The sequence below is a fragment of the Mustela nigripes genome, chromosome 14 (genome assembly GCF_022355385.1).
Source record: "Mustela nigripes isolate SB6536 chromosome 14, MUSNIG.SB6536, whole genome shotgun sequence".
In the NCBI taxonomy this organism is placed as follows: Eukaryota; Metazoa; Chordata; class Mammalia; order Carnivora; family Mustelidae; genus Mustela; species Mustela nigripes.
In genome coordinates this window covers 100419257-100439697 of record NC_081570.1, presented here as the reverse complement: position 1 = coordinate 100439697, position 20441 = coordinate 100419257, and the positions used below count along the sequence as shown (strand labels likewise).

Genomic DNA, 20441 nt, shown 5'->3' with positions numbered 1-20441 from the left:
GAGTAGCCATTCACACTGGGCCCAGGCCCTTGGATCTTACCTCCATAGCCATGACTGGATCCCCCAGCACCTGCTGGGCAGGCAGCCTTCCATCCTTGAGAACCCAGAGGCTCGAGACCCTGACCCTGCAGGGGCTGGGGAGGCACCCAGGGAAGGGACTCAGTGGTAGATTTGCTGAAGTTTCTCTGTTGCGGCACTGGAGTGTTACTCTTCTCATTGGCGTCTGCTCAAAAATCAAGGAAAGAACAGGCTATAATTCAGGAAAGCAAAGGAAATGTATGTGGGAGCGGAGGTCAAGAGGGGGTGGGATCACTACCACTCCTACAAGCTGGGGAAGACCTCAAGGGCACAGCACTGAAAAGTTCTTAAACGATAGAAAAGAGCTGAGTCCACAGGAAATGAAGGAAGCTTTCATAAATCACAGGGGTCATTTTGAAAAGCTCAGAAGTAGATAATCAAATGGGACAGGTAAATGGAGCAACAGATTCTTTACTTAAAGGCCTTGTCAAATGTGTCATTTAAAGTTCCTGCAGACCCCGAGTTCTGGGGTGTAACCCATTTTACCTGGCTCTGGGGAGAGGGCAAGAGCACCAAGGGCTTCCTCTAACTCCTGAATTTGCTTGAGCAACTTCTGACCCTTGTCTGGAAGAGCCTGGATGTTCACTGACTTCAGTGTGCTCTGAAAAACAGATCCTGTAAGATGATCTCTTGTCTCAAGTTGTTAGAAAGGTAGTTTCAGAATAAAGTAATCTAAAATGTGAAAACACTGCAATTAGGGTCCTTTGAGTATATGTGTGAAAACCTGGGTTTTGTTTTGTTTTTTTAAATCCACAAATATAAACCCAGGAAAAGACAGAACCTAACTATCCACCTACAAAACCTTTCCCACACTGACACAGTTGACTTGCCTGTAGCCCCCACCAACCACTGCTCAGACCTTAAACACAATGGACACGGTGGGTCAGGAGTAATTACCTTCTTTTGCTTCAGTTGTGTTGTGAGGTACACACGTTGGGCTGCTGGATCTGAAGACTCTGCCTTCCTGGAAACACCTGAGGCAGATGTTTTTGTTTGCACACTCTGACCAGGGAACGGGAGGCTCTCCTCCTTCTGTGAGTCCGGAGTCGAGTCAAAGAACAAGGGAGGCTTAGAGGAAGTGAAAACGGCATTATTCTCCTCACCGTCACCACAACTGGAGGCCGCCTCTGGCCTCTGTCCTGGGGAGCGGACCGTGGCCAGTGGTGCACACCGTGCGGCTGGTCCTCCCGGAGCAGGCCCATGCCCAGGCTCCGACTGTCGGGTGGTCTGAGAGCATGAACCATCCCTTGCCTTTGTTTCTATCACCTCCTGGCTCTTGGGGTGCTCTTTGCTGACCTGTTGTTCTTTCTGGGGCTTGCTTACTGGGTTCTGACTGTGAATAATCCCAGGCAAAGGATTGGTTCCTTTTTCCCTCAGAGGCTCTGACGTTTTTTGGACATGATGACTCTCAACGTGTGACTTCTCCCGAAGAGACCCACATGGTTTTCTCGGCTCCTCACCATGGCACTGCTTGGATTTAACCTCAGAAAGGTTTCTTGTGTGCGTCCCTTCCCTGTCCTTGGCTTCATGCTGAAACTCCGCCTTCTCCCCTCGCTGCTGCTCTTGAGGTATAGGCTGCTTCTTCATTCCCTCCACCAGGCCAGAAGAGAGATCTTTCTTCATCCAGCAGTGGGATTCAGGCTTCCGTTCTTTCTTTTGATCCACGAGCCCATCTCCCTTTTCCTTCGGCTTATCAGCCACCTTTTCCTCACATTCGCCTTTGCTGAACTGCTTCCAGAGAGATGGTGCTTGATTCTTGTCCAGCACCTTGAAAGGGTTTCTCGGCTGGGTGGAAAGACAATGAAGAGGCTCCGAGGCATGCTGAGACTTGTTGGTTACAGAATGTTCTCTGGAACAAGGCTCCTAAAAGACACAAAAAAAAGAACCTTAATATAAAACATTAATGCAAGCATCGTATCTAGAATGCCTTTTTTTTTTTTTTCCAGAGGAAATGGAAACAGTAGTCCGATATTTCTGAACATTTTTAGCTCTCAAAAGGACTATATGCCTAACTCATGAAGTATTAGTTCCTGAACAGTACTTTTGAAGACTGGTTCCTTCTCTGTCCGTGACCACTGCTTTCCTGGGTCTCAAGGACAAGCACTGACCCAATCAAGTGCTTTTGCAGTTCCAATAGCCACAATGTATACCATTCACAAAAAATTATTCTCTCGAGATGAACTGATCCTCAAACGTATACAATGTCCTATGCTTGGAGTTTGGCTTTAGAACAATTTCACTATAGGAAGCCAGAATGACAAGTCTGAGCTACATTTCGACCAACGAAAGTCTTGCCGCTTCCCCTGCGTTGAGCCTCTCATGCTCTGGGTATCTGTCAATCTCTCACGGTCTAGGAGCTTACGAATAACACGCTATTTATACCAACATCAAGGAGATACAGTCTATTACAAGATGCTGAAATTGATCAAGTAAATCCAAATTTTTTCCTAAATAGAACAGTGACTCCATTTAAGACCTTGATTATTTAAGTGAAACAAGAGGCAAATGATTAAATCTCCACTATAACCAAGAAGTCCTTTGAATTAGAAGACCCAATAGGGTCTACGTTGCTTAAGGAAAAGAACTATTTTTCAGAGACAGTATGATGAAGACCAACCAGTTTATACTGGACTTCAAGGTCTTTTCCGGTGACATCACAGATTAACCAGTCTTGGGAGAGCAGGCTGAAAGACGGGAATGACTCCTACCTGCCACGGGATACTTCCGCACCATTGCTTCCCCGCCGCCTTACTTCTAACGCACTGGAAGAACAATCTAGTGAAATATAAAACACAAACAATCAAGGCTGTGGAAATCCATCACAATGAGACAAACTACTTTTTCATCCAAAAAACATCTTGCAACTATTTGGTGCTGGTTTTGAAAGGTCACTTGAAACCAATTACTCCTATATTTACATTTAGAAATTCTACTGCATGAGGTATGTAGAAGGACTAAGAAATGGAAGAAAAGAAGCGTCATGGAAACCAAGATGTACACAGGTTTATCCTTTTCACTCTGCAAGGAATGACTGAAATAGAAACATGATCAGCAGCGGCTGCTAAAATCAGAAAAAGAGAGAGAACCAGACATTAGGTATCCCTGATGGGAAACCATGATATGACCTATACAGTAAAACAAAACAAAACTAAGCCAAACCAAAACAAACAAAAATTAACCCAGATCAGGTCAAACCCCCAGATTCAATTACCAATTTACGGAAAATACAAACAACAGGAACACACAGAGCTCAGCCACAGGGATATGACCTGTAAGATCTTGACCGTGAGAAATGATCTATGACAAACAACTGCCTTCCTTCGAAACATATATTACAAGGGAGGGAAAAAATGGAGAGAGAACTTCAGAGACTTCACAGACACATCAATCAACTGCAACTGTGAACCTTATTTATTGATTTAAACATATAAACAGAAAATCATTAAAAATAAACTATGACATCTATGAAGCTCCTGGCAATCTGCACTCCAACTGGTTAAAAAGAGAGAGAATCCCTGTCTTAGAGCCATACACTGAAACATCTACAGAATAAATGACGTAATCTGGGACCTGTCTGAAAATATGGCAGGAGATGGCAGGGAAGAGTGGGTAGAGAATACACTGAACAAGACTGGCATGAGTTGGTAACTGTTGGAGCTCATATGTTGTAATAGTCTATCTTGTCTACTTGTATATATTTGCAATTTCTCATTTAAAAAAAAAGACTGTACTCATACATTCCAATACAAGACTGTCCCTATACCAGCAAACACAGCCTACGACCCCCCCCCCCACCGAAATGGCTATGCTGCCCCATCCACAAATGAAACCATGCACGTGCTCTCTGGCACGCCAGATCTTGCATGTGATTCTCCCGCCATCCAAAGAATGTCTTCTTCGTCCCTGTTTGCCCACCACGTCCCCATCACCAGTTCTCAAAGTCCCACATGTCCCTCAGAGCCCAGTTCAAGCCACACCTCCTGTGCAAGGTTTTCCCATATTGCTTTCCCTGTTCATCCACTGTATTGTTTCTGTATTTCTGTTGTATTGAGTTGTATTCTACTCGTATCTGCCTGTCTGCCCGACATTTTCAGCAACCAGAAGACTATAGTCATATGTGATCTCTTTATTCGCAACTCTGCCTTGCTTTTTGTACGTACCTGTTAAGTATCGTGGAATTAAATAGAGTGAGCTGATTTTTTCCTTACCCAAAATGAGTCTTCAAACACATTTAATAATCAGTCAAAGAGAAGCAGCTTTTAAATATCATTTTACTTAACTGTTTAACTAGGCAACAAACTCAACCAGAAAGTATAAAGCCATGAAAAGGATCATCTCACAGTAACCTATTCCCAGTTCCCATCCTTTCCAAGTACCCATTCCTATTAGCTTTCTGTTTACCTTTCCAGAGATTTTAATATATTCGGATCAATATAAATATATGAATCATAATTTCCTTTTCCACACAAATGGATAGCATTGGTATACATTATACTAAATACACGGCATTTTTTAACAATGTAGTCAAGATTTTTCTAGAACACATAAAGGGTTCACACATATATATGTGCATATATTTTATGTGTATATGCGTGTATATATATATTTAATATGTATGCACATATATATATTTTTTTCGTACAGCTGCACAGTTTCCCCCTATCTAGAGCTCCATTATTTATTTATTAAGAACCTTCTTGATAGACAGTTTGGTTGTTTCCAATATTATGCTACTAAAAACAATGTCACAATGAATCTTAATGTATCTGTAGGGTAACTGCTTATTTCTCATATTGTATACTAGGGCCGTCTCGGTTTTTCTTGATCAATTACCTTCTCGATTTTATTTATTGCTGTTATCTGACTCATTAAATTCCATTTTTACCTACATTAATCCTTTCTTTCTTCTTTCAGCTTAATCTCTTGCTCTTTTTCTAACCTCTTAAATTAGTCACATGATATACAACATGAATCGTGACAGTCCAAGTCCCAATTCAAAATCCCCAGATGTCATTACCTCACCTGGACATAAAAGCAAAGATAAGCCTCAAATGAACAAGTGTTCCAGTCAAACTGAAAAGAAAATAGGTCCAGCCCCCCCAGTATAAACTCACAATTTTCCCGTTCAAGCTCACAATTCTCTGAAAAAAATTTGCTGGCCTCTTTAGTTTTTCTCACTGCAATAGGATATTATATTGAACATGTGTAAAAAAATTTCCGGGATGCTTCAAATGCATAACAATATAAAGTCCTGGCAACTATCGGGCAGTACCACTCCTTATCTAAGTGAATCAGGAATAAATTTCTGCTGTTATTTTAAGTGTATCAAGTACTTGAAATCTTCACTGACTAGAACATTTCATAAATCGTATCCATTTGAAAGCCCAAGTGACTGCAGACTTTCAAAAGGGCGGGACTTAAGAGACCAAGAAGGGACAAAACAACATATCTCTGATTTAACAATTAAGCATCTACTATGTTCTAGGCATGGTGCTAAAAATGCCTGTACTTGTATTTTTATTAAGACCAATCTGGGGGCGCCTGGGTGGCTCAGTGGATTAAGCCGCTGCCTTCGGCTCAGGTCATGATCTCAGGGTCCTGGGATCGAGCCCCACATCGGGCTCTCTGCTCAGCAGGGAGCCTGCTTCCCTCTCTCTCTGCGTGCCTCTCTCCCTACTTGTGATCTCTGTCTGTCAAATAAATAAATAAAAAAAATCTTAAAAAAAAAAAAAAAAACCAATCTGGGTGGGCTTCTCTGTTTTTAGGATAAAAAGTCTACTATCTTTATTAAATTGCAAATCAACAAAGAAAGCAACGGAAATATATGCTCAGAAAAAGCAAATATTGATTCTGCCACAAAGAAGAGTGTAACTTCTGCAGTATATTCCTTATCTCCCAGGATGTAAGCAATAAACAGTAATAATGAACACAGCTAGAGGAAACCAGACCTCTTCAATGCTCCACGAGAAGGCATATTCTCCGTTCCTCCTACAGGTTGATTGTCCAACCCAGATTTACACTGTCAGGCACGTTCACTTTAGTCAGGCCAGGATTCCCTTGGGCCCCAGAGTCTTCTCCCATTGGTCAGAATCCCAGCCTCAATACATTTAGCTCTGAATCCTCAGATAATTCATTTGATTAGCCTCTGTGCCAGTTTCCTATTCTCTAAAATGGCAAAACAAACAAACAAAAAAAAAGTACCTACCTCTTATGATCACTGTGAAGACCACATGCATTAATACATGTAAAGATAAGGTTCAGACCAAAGCCTTTTCTAAGTAGGACCTAAAGCCCTGCAGCTGAGGGGTGAAGGATTTGGCAATTCTGGCCACATCAAAGTTTTAAACTTCCACCCGCGGGAACCACTAAGGAGCATGGCTCTCCTCTACCCTACAGCCATTAAAATAAAGTTTTAAACTTCCATGTGGTGAAAACATCGTTAGCAAGATTATAACACAAAAGGCAAAGTGGGAAAACTGTGACACTTAGAGCTAACAGCCTTCACATATGAGGATTCCTTCCATTACACAGCACAGTGTATGATACTCTACCATATAAATACACTACAAGATGTACTAGCTTTAATGAAGGGGGCTCTTCGTGGGGGTGGAACTTCATGAGCTTCTGCACGGGCCTGGCTTAGACCCAAATTTCTGTCATCTGCCCAGAAAATCATCACTGGGCTACATCGTCTGCACCCCAATCTTACCCAAAAACCAACCACACAAGGAATCTGCTAGACAAAGACTCAAATGATACTAAAAATAAAATAGATTTTTTCAATTTAAATTTTAAATTTATTTGAGAGAGAGAGAGTAGAGAGAGAGAGTGTGTGCACGAGTGGGATGGGGGGGCAGAGGGAGAAGCAGATTCCCCGCTGAACAGCAGGCCCATCCACAGGGCTCAATGCCAGGCTCAATCCCAGAACTCAGAGCTCATGACCTGAGCTGAAGGCAGCCACTTAACCAACAGCCACCCAGGCATCCCTAAAGATAAAATATTTTGAACATCCCACAACAATCAGTTATTTAAAGAATTAAAACCTATTTTACTTAGTTACAGATAAAGAATACTTCCTTCTATTTTGATTCTAGATCTTTGAGAAGTTGAAAGACAAAGGAGAGGAGGGGGAAATGGGAAAGGAGCAAACAGAAACTCAGGAAGCTCAATGACATGTCCACACTTGATGTGTAAATCAAAGTGTGTGTATCACATCATTCAAGTCAGGGCAAGAGTTCCTTCCTCTGGTTCTACTGAAGTGACTGTTTCTTGTCCCTAAACAGATGGCCAAGGCTGAAGGGCCAGTCAAATGCTGGTAAGTGCCACCATCTGGTGTTTAAGTTAGAGAACTGCACACAAATGCAGCTACATGCCAAGGAATGAAAAATGGGCATCTTTGCCTCATCTGGGCTTATACCTCCTTCCCATTACTTGGCTACACCTGTCACCTAGCTGGGTTAAGCTTCAAACATGCTGGAATTAAGTCAAAGACACGAAGTACTTTAAGTTCAGTTTTCAGAACAAAAGGTTGTATTCCCTGAGGTTATTCTCCAGAGTACAGGGGTCCTGGCTAAAAGCTCTTACTGTCTGCTAGGGAAGTCATCTACTGACATACTAGATGTATCTAATTCTGTTAAAATCTCCAGTCTGGACTATGTATCAGGGTACTTGACTGTTTTTTGTTTTTTATTTATTGTGTGTTGTTGAACTGTATTTTATTATCCTAAAACAACCTCTTAAAACCTCCAGTAAGTACCTCCTAGTAATAATGTTCCAGACTTGGGCTAAAAGAAAAACATTGACATACTTTACTTTTCTAGTTTTTTTTTTTTAGAGGGGGGAGGGGCAAGAGAGGGAGAGAGAATCTTAAGCAGGCTCCACGCCTAGCAAGAAGCCTGACACAGCACTCCGTCTCACAAGTCTGAGATCATGACCTGGGCCAAAATCAAGAGTCAGATGCTTAATCAACTAAGCCACCCCGGTGACCCTTTACTTTTCTATCTTAAAATAATGATCATGTCTCGGCCTCATCTACCTAGTATGAAAACTATTCACGGTAACTTGTCAGAATTCCATCTTGAGCTTAGACCTTTCTTTGGAGCTGCACTTCCTTCTCTAGCTGGTCTCCTATATATGTAAGACGTGACTAGTTCAAAGCTGTCTGTGTTGTCCACACATCCCAGTCCTCCACTGATACTACCTTTCTTTCCTTGTCTTGCTTAATGGTAAACTCAGCACCCATAGATCCCAACTTGAGCAGCATTCACTGAGCACTCACAGTGAGCCAAATGCCGACTGCATGCATCAGACCCACGACCTCACTGAATCCTCAAACCCAGGGAAGTCGGGACCGCCAGGGTCACTGCTCCTGAGGGGAAAATGAAGGACACAGGTACAAGCTTAAATGCCCTACCAAAGCTTTTCACAATCTAAGTACACCCAACTCCACTGCCAGTGCCTCAGTCCAAGCACACCTTTCACTCAGAGACTAAAGGGGATGGATGCATCTAGAACCAGCAAGACCAAGGTCTGAATCTCAGCAATGCCACTTCACAACCCTGGGACCTGCTTCCTTTCCTAACCTCTCTAAATGTTAGTTGTCGCATTTTCCTATCACAGAAGAGTCTATGGTGGTAAGCGATACTGACTATGCCATCTACTAGCCATTCACTAGCACCTCTATACCCTAAGTCTCCTTGCCTCCACCGTCTTCCTGTCTGACCAACCTTCTTCAACCATGTCTTTTATTAATGCAATTGGAGCAAACATTCTTCAGTGGCTTCCTACAACCTCAAACAGTCTTCCCATATGGGAGAGGGGTACCCCCAGCAGCATGTAAATGGTTTTAGGTGTCAGGACATCCTGACTTCATGCTCTAGAGGCTTACCAGCCCCACTGTACTAACAACAACAACAACAACAAAACAGTCAAAAGGTGAAAATTTCAGAGCACCTGGGTGGCTCAGTTGGTTGAGCATCTGACTCTTGGTTTCAGCTCAGGTCATGATCTCAAGGTCATGAAATTGTCCCTGTGTGGGGCTCTGTGCTCAGCGGGTAGTCTGGTTGAGATCTTCTCCCTCCACCCCTTCCCCCACTCCCTCTCTCTCTCAGATAAATAAATCTTTTTTTTAAAAAGTAAACAATTTAAAAATACCATTTATAATAGCATCAAAAACCATAACACTCTCTGAAGATTAAATTTAACAAAAGGAGTAGAGTACTCTACAATGAAAACTATTCAACAATGCTGTGGGGAAAGAAAGCCATAAATATACCATGCTCATAGACTGGAAAATCAACTTTAATGTCAGTTCTTCCCCAAAGGATCTATACAGATTCGGTATAATACCGACCTAAGGAAATGTAGAAGTTGATGCTACATTTTATATGGACATGACTCAGAAGAGCCAATCTTGGAAAAGAATGCTGGAAGACTCACACTATCTTACCTGCTTGTGTCAGGATAGGCAAAAGGACCAACAGAACAGGTTAACAAGTTCAAAAAACAGATCTGTTAACATGGTGGTCACTGATTTTTTACAAAGTGCCAAGTACTTCTACGGGGAAAGGGAAGTCTTCCATAACGGTGCCAAGACAACCAAATAATATATTCACTCAGTAACATACAGAAAAATAAATGAACTATTCCTATCTCATAAAATAGCCAAAATTATTTGGAACAGATCACAAATGAAAAAAAAAAAGCCATTAAAAAAATAAACTATAAAATCTCTGTATCACTGCAAATAGAAGGAGAGATAAAAAGGTTCCAGGACGGGCACCTAGGTGACTCCGTGGGTTAAAGCCTCTGCCTTTGGCTCAGGCCATGATTCTGGAGTCCTGGGATCAAGCCCTGCATCAGGCTCTCTGCTCAGCAGGGAGCCTGCTTCCTCCTCTCTCTCTGCCTACTTGTGATCTCTCTCTCTCTCTTTCTCAGATTAAAAAAAAAAAAAAAAAAAAGTCTAAAATTTTTTAAAAAGCCTCCAGGACAAACAAAAACTAAAAGAGTTTGTAAACACCAAACCAGCTCTTCAGGAAATATTGAAAGGGGTCCTCTAAGCAAAGAGAGAACCTAAAAATAGTAGACCAGAAAGGAAAAGACACAATATACAGTAACAGTCACCTTACAGGCAATACAATGGCACTAAATTCATATCTCTCAATAGTTACCCTGAATGTAAATGGGCTAAATGCCCTAATCAAAAGACACAGGTATCAGAATGGATTAAAAAAAAAAAACAAACCCATCAATATGCTGTCTATAAGAAACTCATTTTAGACCCAAAGACACCTCCAGATTTAAAGTGAGGGGGTTGAAAAACAATTTACCATGCTAATGGACATCAAAAGAAAGTTGGGGTGGCAATCCTTATATCAGATAAATTAGATTTTAAGCCAAAGACTATAATAAGAGATGAGAAAGGACACTATATTATATTCAAAGCGTCTGTCCAACAAAAAGATCTAACAATTTTAAATATCTATGCCCCTAACATGGGAGCAGCCAACTACACAAACCAGTTAATAACAAAATCAAAGAAACATATAGACAATAATACAATAATAGTAGGGGACTTTAACACCCCCCTCACTGAAATGGACAGATCATCCAAACAAAAGAAAGGCCTTTAATGACACACTGGACCAGATGGACACCACTGATATATTCAGAACATTCCATCCCAAAGCAACAGAATACACATTCTTCTCTAGGGCAGATGGAACATTCTCCAGAATAGCTCACATCCTGGGTCACAAATCAGGTCTCAACCAGTACCAAAAGACTGGGATCATTCCCTGCATATTTTCAGACCACAGTGCTCTGAAGCTAGAACTCAATCATAAGAGGAAATTTGGAAAGAACCCAAATACATGGAGGCTAAAGAGCATCCTACTAAAGAACGAATGGGTCAACCAGGAAATTAAAGAAGAACTGAAAAAATTCAGGGAAACAAATGATAACAAAAACACAAATGTTCAAAATCTGTGGGACACAACAAAGGCAGTCCTGAGAGGAAAACAGTGTTTAGTAGTGTTTATAGCAGCAATGTCCACAATAGCCAAACTATGGAAAGAACCTAGATGTCCATCAACAGATGAATGGATAAAGAAGATGTGATACACACACACACACACACACACACACACGAATACTATGCAGCCATCAAAAGAAATGAAATCTTTCCATTTATGACGACGTGGATGGAACTAGAGGGTATTATGCTGAGCGAAATAAGTCAATCAGAGAAAGACAATTATCATACGATCTCCCTGATATGAGGAAGTTGAGAGGCAAAGTGGGGGGTCTGGGAAGTAGGGAAGGAAAAAATGAAACAAGATGGGATCCATAAGAGACTCTTAATTTCACAAAACAAACAGGGTTGCTTGGGGGGGGGCAGGTAAGGAGAGGGTGGTTGGGTTATGGACATTGGGGAAGGTATGTGCTATGATGAGTGCTGTAAAGTAGGTAAACCTGAGATTCACAGACCTGTACCCCTGGGGCTGATAATACATTATATGTTAATAAAAAAATTAAAAAAAATTAAACAAAAAACAACTATAAAACCTACTCTAGAAGAAATCCTTGGAGAAATTTGTGATCTTTGGGCAGGCAAAGATTTCTCAGAGGGAACACATAAAGCACAAAGGACAAAAAAATGATAAATTGGACTTTATAAAAATGAGAAACTTCTACTTTTCAAAAGGGAGTTAAGAAAATGAAAACCAAAGACTTGGAGAAAATATTTATTATACATGTATTTTCTAAAGAACTCGTATAGGGAATATATAAAGAACTCTTCAAATTCCATAATAAAAAGACAACACAATTTTTTTAAATTAACTAATTTATTTTAATAAACATACTATGTATTTTTATCCCCAGGTGTACAGGTCTGTGAATCACCAGCTTTACACACTTCACAGCACTCACCATAGCACATACCCTCCCCAATGTCCATAACCCCACCCACCTCTCCCAACCCCTCTCCCCGCAGCAACCCTCAGTTTGTTTTGTGAGATTAAGAGTCACTTATGGTTAAGACAACACAACTTTTAAAATAAGCAAAAAATCCCCGAAGTTACCCTTTATGACTCCACTGATGTAACATTTCTGAAGGAACAAACTTTAGAAATGGTTGCCAGAGACAAGATGGAGGGAGTGAGAGGCAGGATAGAGGAATTTAGTGATGAAGGAACTGTTCCATATCGGGACTGTGGAGGTGCATACAAAAAACTACACATGATAACTGTATAGAACTAAATCTACACACACACACACATTACCACAAGGAAAACGATCTTCACAAATAAGGGCTGAATAACATCCTAATTGTAATATTAGATACTATTTATGTATACTTTGCAAAATGGTACCAGGAGGTAAGAAGTCTACAGGGGCTCTTTTTGTACTATTTCTTATAAATGCATGAGAATCTACAATTATCTCAATAAAATTTTCAATGAAAAAAAAAATGGCTAAAAGATTTAAACTGATACTTCACCAAAGAAGATATATAGAGGGCAAATAAGCCCAAGAAACTGTGATAATCACAAAACAGAACTCAATTCAGCAATAATGAAGAATTATTGATACACACAACCATGTGGATGAATTTCACAGAGACTGTTTCATAAAAGAAGCCAGACATAGAAGAGTAACAGTGGTTGCCTATGGTGGAAGGGGAGGAGTAACTAGAAGGGAGTCCAATGGCACTTAATGGGGTAATGGAAATATTTTTCTATTTTGACTGAGGCTTGATTATATCAATTACTCAAACTCAACTGTTGAACACTTAAAATCTATGCATCCTACTGTATCTACAACCCAATTAAGAAAAACAGCAGTACTGGCATTTAAGTGCCATATGAAGATGGTACTTAAATGCCAATATGCGGGGGGATTGATCTGGAATATATACATTCTGAACTGCACAGAGTATCATATAGCGAACATCATACCTGGCCTCTGCCTCCTGACCAGCCTTATCTTCTGAAATCTCTATTCAAACACACACTAAATTATTACCCAAGCAAATGCTTGCAATTCCCGGTTACTACCTAAAATCTGTGCCCTAATGGAGGATATTGATCCTTCTCTTGCCCCTACTGAATTGTTACTAACCTTTCAATATTCATGATAAATATCACCTGCCATTTATATAGATGTCCCTGCCTTACCTCGGAGTTTTCATACAATAGAAGGGAAACTAACATTTATTGAGTACTTAACATACTTGAGACATTTTTAGACATTACTTCATTCTATGACTAAATGGATAAGTTGACAAGTCACAGCAAGTTAATGACTGTTGGGGGACTGACAGCAGTGGCTACTGAAGAGCTGGAGAGGGAGGAAGGAAAACCAATTGATCTGAAATTAACCAGATCAACCACTAGCTCAGCAGTGAGGAATGACAAGCTCAGAAGGTATTCAATACACACAGAAATCCTCTTTGTTAAAAAATCGTTTTTACAGAATAGTCAGTTCTAGAAAACATACCTGGCTGTACCTCTTCCAGGGAAAGAAAGAAATAAATACATGAAGATTTTCCCTTTGGACACTTACCTGTATTCTTCCTTGCCTGGCAGTAGAAGCAAACCCTGAAGCCCTACCACGCAGTCCTCATGCAATAAACAATGAGAAACAGGAATACTAGAGGGGAGGAAAAAAAAAAAAGGAAATTTTGTTTTAGGAGATCATAGAAATTAGCATTCTAAAATTCAATCCAATCTATGGGTTTTCTTTCTTTATTTTTGAGAGTGTGGTGTGTGTGTGCGTGCGCGTGTGTGCGTGCCCTCGCAGGCATGCACAAGGGGGAAGAGCAGTGGGAGAGAGAGAATCTCAAGCAGGCTCTACACCCAGTGTGGAGACTGACCCAGGACTCATTCACATGATCCTGAAAGCATGACCTGAGCCAAAATCAATACCCCAATGTTTAACTGACTGAACCACCCAGGCACCCTTAAACCATGGGTTTTAAACATAAGAATACATGTATGACCTCCATGGGTTTGTATGTATGGGTTTGTAAATCCCATACATTTGTACATCTATGCACATCCCTCTGGGGAAAGGCTCCACAGCTTTCAATTTCCTTCCCTCTCCCCTAAAGACAGGAAGACGATAAATACACCTTTCTCCTGATGACTCAACAGCTCAAAACTACACTGTGTTTGTGACCTCTATGTTGTGAGACACTCACAGCTGAAGTACCTAAGACTGGCTGTGAATTTTCCCCAAGTTCTTCCATCATCTCTCGTCCTATAACAATCTGTTTAGGGGCAGGCTCTCCTAACCTGCTTCATGCCTGGCCTAAGTTTTCTAACTCTCCTTTTGCAGTTTATCATGAGTGAATGTATACAGAACATTTGAGGTGACACAGTTTTGAGTGAAGACCTAAAGTGCTCTCATATGATGTGGGGCGCTTGTTTCTTCCTTTGCTTTGCTTATATTGTGGTTATCAGACATATTCCAAATTGGTCAAGTTTATTAAGTAACTGTCAAGTCAGCTATTATATTGTACTAGTTTGATAGCAGTATATTTGCATAAATGATATTCTATATAAAGGTATCTTTTTTTTTTTTAAAGATTTTATTTATTTATTTGACAGATCACAAGTAGGCAGAGAGGCAGGCAGAGAGAGAGATGGGGAAGCAGGCTGCCTGCTGAGCAGAGAGCCCCATGCGGGGCTTGATCCCAGGACTCTGGGATCATGACCTGAGCTGAAGGCAGAGGTTTAACCCACTGAGCCACCCAGGCGCCCCTAAAGGTATCTTTTTTTAATGATTCTATTTTCAAGTTACCTCTGCACCCGCCAAGTTCGACATGGATCACATGCTCCACCAACTGAGCCAGCCAGGCGCCCCAAAGGTATGTTTCTTTTAACATAAAGCTGAGTCTTATGCTACCATTAATGCTTCATTCAAGTCTGAACATGCTTCCATGTTTCATGAGACTTGAACGAGGTACAGGACCTAAGAAACTTGGTATAGAAATTAGAAATAAATAGTAAATCCTGACTTAATGATATGTTGTTGATAGCTTAACTGGCTTATCCCTTCTATCTTAAGATCTGACACTACTTTTTTAAAAACCATTTCGGTATTTAACTAAATTGAGTCCCGGTAATTTCTTTCCAATAAAATGACAACTAACTAGAAGACTAAGAAAGTATTTTCTCTGAAAATTTATCTGCCAAATCTGAAGACAGATTCAAATTCCTTCGCTTAGTTTCAAAGCACAACAAAGACACAAATCATCTAATCATGTAAGGGAAACATAAGTTAATACATACAAGCTAAAAAATAATTTATTTTCTAGTATTGATATCCACTTTATGCCTTACAGCAGATGGAGAGAATTCATGTTTTCTACCAAATTGAGTAGAGAGCAAGAAAAATGTTTAATGTGATTAGGTTTAAAAATTCACATAGGCTGTGGACCTTATTAACACTTTATGACAACAGTATTACTTTTCTCACTTTAAGGAGATGCTTAACATTTCTGGGCCTCAGCTTCCAATTTTGTAAAACCAGAATGCTGATCAGATATCTGGTTTTCTTTCAGCATTAATCCCAAAAGTAACCTGTTTCTTTAGATTATCAATCTTACACCTTAAATGAAGAGAATCCTTTTTTTTTTTTTTTTTTTTGAGAGAGAGAGAAACAGAATCTTAAGCAGGCTCCACACCCACGGCTCCAAGCGGGACTCTATCTCAGGACCCTAAAATTATGACCCCAGTGGAAATCAAGAGTCAGATGCTTAACCAACTGAGCTACTCAGGCGCCCCCAGAGAACCTTCTTTTAAAAAGGAGTTGACAAGGGCGCCTGGGTGGCTCAGTGGGTTAAGCCTCTGCCTTCGGCTCAGGTCATGATCTCAGGGTCCTGGGATGGAGCCCCACACTGGGCTCTCTGCTCATCAGGGAGCCTGCTTGCCCCTCTCTTTGCCTACTTGTGATCTTTCTCTGTCAAATAAAATAAATAAAATCTTTAAAAAAAAAAAAAAAGGAGTGGACAATCTGACCAACAGCGAGTTTTAACCTCAAACATTTAAAAACAAATTCGGCCTGAAACTAGTGCAAAACAAGAACCACTTATTTTCTACTACGTCTGCATGTCCTCACTTAGCAAGGAGCAGCAATGTCCTAGCAGAAGGCCTGGCAAACAAGAAGAAACCCAGAGCGGGAAAGGACCAGAAGGTTCCAGATGTAGTCGAACCTCCATTTTACAGGTGGGCGAAATTGGAGGCCCAGAGAGGGTGATTAAGCTGCCCAGGGCCAAAGAGCAGGCAGGAACCGAGCGCCTCCTGAAGACGCCACGCTGTCCCGGGACCACCAACTACTTAAAGGCCCTGGCTGCAGAGACCAGGGTCCCCACCTCTCCTAGTGCCAGTGGCGCAGGGCGGAGGGGAGCTGGCGGTGGCGGGCAGTCATGCCCAGCTCGAGACTTACTCGGCGGCCAGCACGTAGCTGCAGGTATTAGCCGGGCACACGTAGAAGCTCTTTCCTTTATTCGGGCCATCACGGACGCCGGTCTTGAGAAAGCAGACGCTCCCTGAAAAGAGGCGGAGGTTGACAACGATTACACCAAGCTACACCGACACACCCCGGGAGCCCTTAAAAGACCCGGACCCCTTACCATGCTCCGAGCATCTAACCACTTCCATGAGCGCTCCGGTCTCCAAATCCACGGAGCCCGCCCCCAGCGCCTGCTTCCGCCTTTTACCCCGCCCTCCTCGCTCAGGAGCCAATCAGCATCCACCTTCTGCAGGCTCAGCCCCCATAATTCACCGCGCGGGACCTTCACCAACCACTTTCGCGGGCGCCCTGAGTTTAAATAGTGGGGCGTGGCTTGGGTGGCGGGATGGGGTTTCGGAGGATGGGGGGGCGTTCCCGGCGAGGGGCTTTCCGGGGGAGGGGCTGCGCTTGGCAGGTGCGCTGAGTGGACCGGGCGAGGCAGAGGACAGGGAAGACCCCGGTTTATAATTGAGACCCGGAGGCGGCCCTAGAGGGAGCGCGCGTTACACCTGCAGAGGGGCCCTCTGCAGGGAAGACTCCCTTCTCCCGGTGGCAGACGGTGCCCGGAGCTTCGCGGTGGTCTCCGAGCCCCGGCCTGGGGCTCCGTCCCTTGGGAGGCAAGCCGGGAGAAGCTGCTGCCGCCAGAGGAGCCTGTGAACTTGCAGGGCGGGGGTGCGGTGGTGTGCGGGCTCCTGGGCGTGTCCCTTCAAGCTGCACGGTGAACCGAGAAGTCTGGGGGAGAGCAGGCGTGAAGACTTCTGCAGGGAACCCCCCGCCCCAGCAGTCCTTTAAGTTTGCTCAGTGCTCACGCATCCCCGTCTCTCTTGACTTGACAGCCTGGTGAGATGGGCAACATGATAAGGAAGGCCTCGAGAGGTTCATAGAAATATGAGTGACTCAACCAAGGTCACGGAATTAGTGAGTGGGCGATTCACGGGTGCCTAGGGGACTGCGCAGCTGCTTCCTGTGTGTACTGAAGGTTCGCTAGGCCCTCCTGGTGCAGGAACCCTGAGTTGTACAAGTCAAAGTAGAAACAGCAGGGAAGAAATAGATAACCTTTAATGAAAAGTACTCTATTTTTTGTATTGTTAAACTTGTCTTATTAGTATGCTTTTGTGTTAAAAATCGAGGCTGAAGATAAATAAAAGAAAGGGAACTGTATTTGAAATGGTAATCAGAGCTATTAGTAAAAAGGGAGGAATAGAAATCAGAGACTTATTGCAACAGAGATGGATTCATATTACAGCTATTGAGGACCATATGCCCAGACATCTGGTGTGGCACATGCAACTGTTCTTAAGGGGCAGTAGGACAGAAAATCTGTAATGTCTAGGAAATCTGGGTTATATGATAAATATAAGTGGTGGGGAGACAGGAGGCAGAGGCTCCTGGAAGGGAGACAAACCTGAGGTGTCATTATTAATTAAACAAGTACTTATCAAACAGCTTTTCCTGTGCCCAATGTGAGCGAGGTGCTTGGGAAACAGAATTCGTTTATTCACCCACAAAGTCTGAAACAGTTCCTCTAACCACAAGGAACTCAGTATATGAGGGAGGCTGAGTGAACGCATAGCGAATACTTAAACAACAAAGTAAAATAGTATTTAAATGTCAGGATGAGTGGAGTTGTAAACTCTGTAAGGCTAGATAAAGGTGTGTTTGGAACCAAAGTTGAGGTAGTTTATACATAATTACCTCTCTGAAACACCTATAAACTTAGAGATAAGGCAGGAACAAAAAACAAACAAACAAATAAATAAATAAAGGCATTTTCTTTTCTTTAAACCCAGATTACAATTCTGCATTGAGAGATTTTTGTGTACATATCTACTCGATGCTGTACTGGGAGACGTAGAGCGTGAGTACTGGAGCTGCAGGATGAGGAGCGTGGTAATTTCATTATTTCTTGAGTAAATAAGCCTTCTGGAACAAAGAAGACAAAATCAGAGTCTCTTAAATATCCCCTTTTCTTCTGCAGGATGTAAAGCAGTGTTTCACATCCAACCCCATGGAAGTGTGCACAGCCAAATTACAGAAAGGGGGAATATTTCTTCCATAAATTTGGGATATGCCAGATGAAAATGTTCAGGCTCCAGGCAGTTTATCCCACCTAACCATATCTGTAAGAGTGAGAAAACAAATAAGCTGATCCTTGAGTGAAATGCGGCCATAATGTTGGCATAAACTGTAATGAATTATGTAATATTCGCTTTTCAAAATATACGTTAGTGTACGTGTATTAACTTTTATTCTTAACATATAGGTTTAATTTATATTCTAATTAGCCTGTAGACCCCTGGAGAGAATGTGTTTCATTGACCTCTCTTTGGAGAGAGAGTTTCACTTTGTTTCCCTTTAAAGCTTGATTTATTCAAAAGGAATGCCTCTGCTAGGTTCTAGAACCAGATGGTTTAAATCCACAAGGTAATGATCCAGTAAATTCTTTCCCTGTGGGTCTAGTCAGATGGAAAGTATATGATGGAATTGTTCTAAAATTGAATTGTAGTAATTGCGTAACTGTAATACAGTTACCAAAACTTCGACAACTGTGTATGTTAGGGAATTCTATGGTATCTAAATTATCCCTCAATAAAGCTGTTAAAAACAAACAAAAAACTTAATGCATGAGTCATGCCAGAACATCTGCCTGGAAAATAAAAGCTAAGATCATCTCGGTATTTTGACATCCTGAGGAAATAGAATGGGTGAAGGAGTAAAATAGTAGACACTAGTTAGTTTCAGATAGTGTGCTCCTTATGCAGCCTAGTCCTCTGACCTAAGGAATAAAATATCAAATGATGCAAACACTCATTGGAAATCTTGGGAAAATGAAAGAATTCTGTTTCCCTCTGGTCAGCATTGTGCTGGCTGGCATATAGTAAACAGAGCAGGCACCTGTAAGGTACTAGAAGTGAGAGGATCAGCTCCAAGTCACTTTTTGATGTCCTTGTCACTCTCTGTATTGTTTAAAAATAATCAGTGAGGGACACCTGGATGGCTCAGTCAGTCAAGCCTCTGCCTTCAGCTCAGGTCATGATCCCATGATCCCTGCTCAGTGGGGAGTCTGCTTCTCCTTTTCCCACTCCTCTCTTTGTGTTCCCTCTCACTATCTCTCTGTCAAATAAATAAAATCTTTTAAAAAAATAATCAGCGATCCCAAGTTATTTGTAAAATTCCAGCTTTTGTGCAGCCTTTGGCTTTACTCGGTATTTTAGTAATTAAATTGTTCAAATGTGTTTTTCCAATCAGCTGGTAATTCTAAGAAATATATTTTGTTTTCTGAACTTCTTTCAGGGGTTTGGCTTAATTTTGGGGATGGGGTGGGTTAGGAAGAAGTAAGTACTTTGGAATGTCAGATAAAGGATATTTGTCCAGGAGGCACTCAATTACTGGTGTGAACCATCACAGCACACTATTTTCTGACATGTATTCTGAGATAAGTGTTTTCATATGCATTTTCACACTTGGTTCTCACACTGACCTTGGCAGTAAGTATTCTTTTATCCCCATTTTAAAGAGTAGAAGAGTCGTTAGGAACTTACCTCCACACCACGCTCCTAACCGCTAACTTGCAGAGAGCCTCTGCTTGAACTTTGGGACCAGGTGGGCCCATACATTAATCTCGTTAGGGCTCAAAGTCACAAAGCTGACTGACACCAGGCAGATCAGGGGCTGGAAGCTATTTTTTGAGATTCCCAATCCAGTTCTGGCCCCTACAGTTTGTGTTTGTTTGTTTGAAGCATAAATTATTCAGCGATCCATTGAGATATTTAACCTACACACAGCCAAGCATTGAGATATTTGTGGTATACAGACCGGGCTCAACAAATCCAAGGTTTACAAAA

At 41.8% G+C, this 20441-nt stretch overlaps 1 protein-coding gene across 2 annotated transcripts in view; it reads right to left on the bottom strand.

Annotated features, from left to right (window-relative positions):
• TTF2 (transcription termination factor 2) overlaps nt 1–16798 on the bottom strand; it is a 41716-nt gene extending 24918 nt beyond the window's left edge. For both annotated transcript variants that reach the window (XR_009399600.1, XM_059375854.1), the window contains exons 1-7: nt 16718–16798; nt 16531–16633; nt 13645–13731; nt 2787–2853; nt 976–1941; nt 565–679; nt 41–223 (exon numbers count right to left, since the gene is read on the bottom strand). Coding sequence is in view for 1 of the 2 variants with exons in the window: in XM_059375854.1 (XP_059231837.1) it covers nt 41–223; nt 565–679; nt 976–1941; nt 2787–2853; nt 13645–13731; nt 16531–16633; nt 16718–16745 (1549 nt within the window). In the remaining variant the exon portion in view is untranslated. The remainder of the gene's footprint in view (nt 1–40; nt 224–564; nt 680–975; nt 1942–2786; nt 2854–13644; nt 13732–16530; nt 16634–16717) is intronic.
• Between the last annotated feature and the right edge of the window lie 3643 nt (nt 16799–20441).